This window comes from Zophobas morio, unplaced genomic scaffold (genome assembly GCF_036711695.1).
Source record: "Zophobas morio isolate AGI-343-1 ecotype UQ-CSIRO unplaced genomic scaffold, CSIRO_AGI_Zmor_V1 ptg000004l, whole genome shotgun sequence".
NCBI classification, from domain to species: Eukaryota; Metazoa; Arthropoda; class Insecta; order Coleoptera; family Tenebrionidae; genus Zophobas; species Zophobas morio.
The window spans coordinates 3,977,885-3,984,682 of record NW_026972109.1 but is presented as its reverse complement, the minus strand read 5'-3'; the positions used below and the strand labels follow the sequence as shown (position 1 = coordinate 3,984,682).

Sequence of the window (6,798 nt, the reverse complement as noted above, 5' to 3'; positions counted from 1 at the left end):
AAGTTAAATTGCAAATGTTACAGAATTTTCATTCTTTCCCCAATAATCTGCAAGTCTAAGTAAAAATTCAAAACGAACTCATAAAACACATTTTACCATTGTAAAATTTGGAGATGATTCCACTGTTGATGGTGATGAGTAGGCAAATTTGGTTAGCGCTCTATTATTCACATGATATAAAATAATAATTACAAACAACATACAAAATTTGACAACAATTGGTTCGATAATTTCGGAGACTAACTGTCTAATAAAAATCCAGACAGACGGCAGACAGACAGGCGGAAAAGAAGGACCTATTTTTTCGTATTATAGGGGTAATGAAACGTTGAAAGAACATTAAAGTAGGCAGGGAATATCGAATGTTGTAGTGTAAATGACACTCCAAAATACGGTTCTCGATTTTCTTGATTGCCATACCGCCGCCACTGGTGTAACTGTGACAATAACACCTTATTTTTAGTGAATTGAATTTTCCTCATTCTCTCGCACGTTTCTCATTTATTTTAAACCCGGTAATCTCTTCCGAAAAATTCCTTCCGCTGTGGGTCGAGCCTTAGTGCACGTGTGCAATTTTTGCAACAACCGCGACGTAAATTCCCCGAAAAAATTCCCCTTCGTCCATACAACGCCGCCACGAACGCAATCCGTTTACATAAGCCCACCTCAATGCCAACCCATAGCGATTTCAATATCCCCAACGAGTCGAAAGTGTCCAGTCATAATAGCCGTCGGATGGGTATAATGGCAAGGATCACGTGGGCCTCCACGTTACGCCAAACGTGATCTCCCGGCTCATGTGCACACAAACAAACAATCCGCGAAGCACGTCCGCCGCCGCCCCCGCCCGGGGGCGGCCCGGAGCCGCGCTGCGACTCCGGGCGGCGGCGATGTGGCCGCAGTCACGTAGTGACGGAGGCATCGCACCGCTTCGCCTTGTCGCGGATTAGACGCTCTGCTCACGTGTACTCTAGCGTGTTCGCCGAGTGGATTCAGTGGCCGAGGAGTAGATGAAAGCGAAGCGCGACCGCGAGCGTAACAAGTTTCCGTGAGCCGATATTATCGTGTGATGTGGTAAGCCCTTACAGCCCTTGGTCGGAAAATGGACATGACGCACGCCTACTGGGACGAGAACTCGGCCAACCTGCAGCGGGTCAAGTTCGAGGGGTGAGTCGCGAAAATCAGTCCAGCTTGACGCGCTTTTGCGATCATAAAACGAGGTTTGTTATTCGCTGACGCGTTCACGGTAAACAAAATTCGGCTAGGGGCGCCCCCCCTCGAGCCGTTTTTCACATTGACGCAATATTATTTATGCAGGAAGTCGGATTATTTCGGGACGCGCACGTGATAGCAATTAACGGCGCGATCGGAGTGCGAGATTGCCAAAAGTACGCCACCCCTTGTGCAGGGCCGGACTGGCGGATTTCACCTAGCGTGGCGACACGTGTGGGGTTAACAGTCGGTAAATAAACACCGCAGAAGAGTCGATCGAACGGATTGGCACAAATTCGTACCGTTTTATCTGCAGATGTTGGATCAAAAATACGTTTATCCGGTACATTTGTCACATACTAATTAATTTTTACGGCCGGCCAACAGATGGTTAATGATCCCACTGATCGCAGGTTCACACTTTGCACGCCTTTCTTTTCGTTCTGACAGATTCACAAAATAATTCATGGAAACGTAGTTATCTTGAAGTTTCCTTGCCTCTGAAGTACGACTTGTGCCCGAATAATTTTCTTAAATTTCTAATTTTATAAAATAAAATCGTATAAATCGTATTCGTGTTATTGCATAAAATAATTAATCGTCAGTGTTTTTTTTTGAGGTAAACAGCCAAATAACACACTCCTCTACTTGTAGTTTATGAATCCGCCTTGACAAACTTTTATAACAATGTGTTATACTAATATAAGAGCTCACATGACTCAATTGGTAACTCAAAAAGTAGCAATAAAAATTTTAACTTAGCAGTTTTTTATTTTAGTTTGAATCGTGTTTGTGTGAGTTTTGGCCAATAAAAAGAATTTATTTTCATTTACGCTGCTAAATGGTAAGTGTTATTTATGTTTACAAGGTTTACTCGAATGTTTATAATGTTTTATTATACCTGTTCCTAAGAAAAATATTGCTCTAAATACAGCCTTATATTCATACGGAAAAATGATGGTTTGTCGGGGATTGTTATTTTATAAAATTTAAATAGCATTTACTATGCAAAATTTTTAGGTTACGTTTTACCATCTACACGCAATGTCTGAAATATAAATAGATCCCCATGTCCGAATTTTTATTATACAGATAATCTCCGAAACTACCGGATTGATTGTTGTCAAATTTTGTGGTTTATGAATCCGTGTTGACTTTTTACTTTAAGCATCCAGATTTTTGGAGAAAAAAAAACAAAATTGTGTAATGACCAATTTAGAATTTTACTTTGAAATTCCAAAATCGAATGCTTTGAAATCTTGCAAACGTGTTGAGGTTATCGGAAGTATGGTAAGTCGTTAATCAAAATTCCGTTTATCCAGCCTTCCCCAGGAATTGATGATGTCATGTTACAATTTATGTCGTATAACTGTCATTTAAATGTTAAAACGGTACTAAACTTGTGGTTTATGAATCCGTATTGAATTTTTATCTTGGACATTCCGAGTTTTACAAAAAAATTTCGATTTCTCAGTTTATAATTTTCGAGTTTTCCACGATTTTTCAATTATTCGTTATTTCCGGGACTTTTCAGTGTTGGAATTTTTGGATTTTTCGATATTTTCATTTTTATTTAAATAATTAACCTAAATTTTATTTTTCGATTTGTCAATTTCTCGATTAATCGATTTTTTGTTTTTTTAATTTCTCGGTTTTTCGATTTTTCAGTTTCTCACTTCTTTAATTTCTCGATTTTTTAGGTTTTTGATTTTTCAATTTTTCGATTTTTAAAATTTTCGATTATTCAATTTTTGACGTTTCTAAATTTTATTTTTTGATTTCTCAATTTCTTGATTAATCTTTTTTTTGTTTTTTTGACTTCTCGATTTCTCGATTTTTCAGTTTTTCACTTAAATTTTTCAACTTTTCAGGTTTTCGATTTTTAAAATTTTCATTTTTTCGATTTCTCATTTTTCGATTTTTCGATTTCCCGATTTTTTACTTTTTTTTTAATTTTAGATTTTTCAGTTTTTCGATTTTTTGATTCTTCAATTTATTGTTTACCGAATTTTAAATTTCGGATTCTTCAGTTTTTCAATTGTTTGACTTTTCAATTTTTCGATTTCCTGATTTTTCATTTCCTCAATTTTTCAGTTTTCGATTTTTCAATTCTTGATTTTCGATTTTTTAATTTTTTGACATTTTAATTTTTCAATTTTCAAAATTTTAGTTTTTTCGATTTCTCGATTTTTCATATTTTCAATATTTCTATTTTTCAGTTTTCCGAATTTTCAAATTTATACGACATTCCTAAAATATAAATAAAACTTGATATAGTGAACCAAGACCTATAAGGTTATATGGCCATCATAAAAGTAGTTGACCGCAAATAAATACCCCCTTTGTGTGGTTCGCACTAAGCTTACCGGTTGGCAATAAATCATCTTCTAAACATTTCTTGCTCATATTTAACAGGGCCGGCTTTCAAAGCGAGTGGTTATTTCGGAACCCTCAGCGGCTGCAGGTAGTAAAGAAATAGTGGAATGGTGGATTTTCATATTTAGTGAAAGCCGCCCCTGAACGAAACCACAAGAGCCGGTCGAGCTGCAGTGGACACGTTATTTACGACCCTAAAACCTTTTCTATTGTAAACAACTTAACTTCGACACAATGGGATGATTTTATGATGGCCATATAACCTTATAACTCTTGGTTCACTATAATAATAAGTCCAATAGTTTCGGAAATTGTTTAAAATTGACATAGACGAGAGAAATATCGAAGAACTGAAAAATTTAAAAATCGAGAAATTGAAAAGTTCAAAATTAAAAAAATCGGAAAATTGAATCGAAAATCTGAAAACTCAAGAAATTGGAATATTCCGAAATTGAAATGACGAAAAATTGGGAAATCAAAATATCGAGAAAGTGAAAAATAAAAAAAAAATAGATTCGAAAAATTAAAAAATTGAAAAACTGAAAATCGAAAAATCCAGAAACTGAAAAATTTCGAAAATTGAAATGTTGAAAAATCGAAAAGTGGAAAAATTTTAAAAATCAAAAAAAAGATGTCAAGAGATGGAATAAAAAAATCATAAAATTCTTCAATTTTTCCATCTTCAAATTTTTCGATTATTCAATTTTTGATTGTTCTAAATTTCATTTTTCGATTTCGCAGTTTCTCAATTAATCGAATTTTTGTTTTTTTGACTTTTCGATTTCTCGATTTTTCTTTCAGTTTCCCACTTCAATTTTTCGAATTTTTCGGTTTTTGATTTTTCAATTTTTCGATTTCCCAATTTTTCGACGTTTTAGTTTCAGGATTTTTAAATTTTAGATTCTTCAATTTTTCGTTTGTTTGACTTTTCGATTTTTCGATATTCCCACTTTTTACTTTTTCGATTTTTCAATGTTTTGATTCACAATTTTTCAATTTTTCGACATTTAAATTTTTCAATTTTCAAAATTTTAGTTTTTTTCGATTTCTCGATTTTTTGATACTTCAATTTATTATTTACCGATTTTTAAATTTCGGTTCTTCAATTTTTCTATCTTAAAATTTTTCGATTATTGAATTTTTGACGTTTCTATTTTACTTTTCGATTTCTCAATTTCTCGATGAGTCGATTTTTTGTTTTTTGACTTTTCGATTTCTGGATTTTTCATTTTTTCACTTTTTCAATTTTTCGATTTTCTCGGTTTCTGATTTTTTAATTTTTCGATATTTTAAATTTTCGGTTTTTCGATTTCTCAATTTTTCGACGTTTTAGTTTTGGGATTTTTCTATTTTTCTATTTTCGATCTTTCGATTTCTCAATTTGTTGCTTTTTCGATTTTTAAATTTTAGATTCTTCCGTTTTTCGATTGTTTGACTTTACGATTTACTTTTTCGATTTTTCGGTTTTAGATTTTTCAATGTTTTGATTCTCGATTATTCAATTTTTCGACATTTTAATTTTTGAATTTTCAAAATTTTAGTTTTTTCGATTTCAGTTTTCCGAAATCACAGACGAGAGAAATATTGAAGAGCTGAAAAGTTGAAAAACTGAAAAATCGAAAAATCTAGAGATTGAAAAATTGAAAAATTTAAAAGCCGAGAAATCCAAAAATTTAAAAAATCGGAAAATTGAATCGAAAAACTGAAAATCGAAAAATCAGAAGGTCCAAAAATTGAAAAATCCAGAAACTGACAAATTTGAAAAAATTGAAATATTGAAAAATCGAATAGTCCGAGATGCCAAGAATTCGAATAAAAAATCGTAAAATTGAAAAACTGAAAAATCAATAAACTAAAAGATCCAAAATTTGAAAATCCGAAAAGTCTAAAATTTAAAAATCTAAAAATTAAAATATAGAAAAATTGAAGAATCGGGAAGTCGAAACATCAAAAAATTTTTTCAATTTTTGGATTTTTTGAAACTTCAGTCTTTGATTTTGCGATTTTTAAATACATATTAGATTTTTCAATTTTTCAATTGACTTTTTCGATTTTTCAGTTTGAGATTTTTCATTGTTTTGATTCTTAATTTTTCAATTTTTCGACATTTTAACTTTTCAATTTTCAAAATTTTAATTTTCTCGATTTATAGATTCTCGAAGAAAAAAATCTAAGAACTGAAAGGTTGAAAATTTGAAAAATCGAAAAATCTAGAAATTGAAAAATCTATAATTTAATAACCTAAAAATTGAAAAACTGAAAAGCCGAGAAATCGAAAAATCCAAAATTTAGAAAATTGAAATGTTGAAAAATCGAAAAGTTGGAAAATTTAAAAAATCAAAAAACCGAGATTCCATCTTCTATTTTCGAATTTTTCGGTTTTTGCTTTTTCAATTTTTCGATTTTTTAAATTTTCGGTTTTTTGATTTCTCATTTTTCGATTTTTCGATTTCCCAATTTTTCGACGTTTTGGTTTCGGGATTTTTCAATTTTTTTATTGTTCAATTTTTTAATTTTTCCACGTTTCGATTTTTCAATTTTTCGACATTTAAGTTTTTAAATTTTCAAAATTTTAGTTTTTTCGATTTCTAGATTTTTCATAGCTTCGATATTTCTATTTTTCAGTTTTCCGAAATAACAGACGAGATAAATATCGAAGAACTGAAAAGTTGAAAAACTGAAAAATCGAAAAATCTAGAAATTGAAAAATCTTGAAATTGAAAAATCGGAAAATCTAAAAGCCGAGAAGACGAAAAATCCAAAAACCGAGAAATCGAAAAATCCTAAATTTAAAAAATCGGAAAATTGAATCAAAAACTGAAAATCGAAAAATCAGAAAGTCCAAAAATTGAAAAATCCAGAAACTGAAATGTTGAAAAACCGAAAAGTTGAAAAATTTTAAAAATCAAAAAACCGAGATGCCAAGAATTGGAATCAAAAAATCGTAAAATTGAAAGATCAATAACCTGAACGATAAAAAATTTGGAAATTTGAAAAATAGGAATATCGAAGAACTGAAAGATTGAAAAATCGAAAAGTTTAAAAAAAAACTAAAAAATTAAAATATAGAAAAATTGAAAAATCCAGAAACTGAAAATGTTCCAAAATTGAAATGTTGAAAAATCGAAGTCAAAAAATTTTAAAAATCAAAAAACCGAGATGCCAAGAAATGGAATCAGAAAAATCGTAAGCACAAAATTTTAAATTTCA

The 6,798-nt window shown here is 31.3% G+C and overlaps 1 protein-coding gene across 1 annotated transcript in view; it reads left to right on the top strand.

Annotated features, from left to right (window-relative positions):
* Nucleotides 1-725: 725 nt before the first annotated feature.
* The window catches only part of Cwo (clockwork orange), a 26,118-nt gene continuing 20,045 nt past the window's right edge, over nucleotides 726-6,798 (top strand). Inside the window, exon 1 of the mRNA XM_064067601.1 lies at nucleotides 726-1,167. Coding sequence (XP_063923671.1) covers nucleotides 1,103-1,167 — 65 coding nt within the window. The 5' untranslated portion in view covers nucleotides 726-1,102. The remainder of the gene's footprint in view (nucleotides 1,168-6,798) is intronic.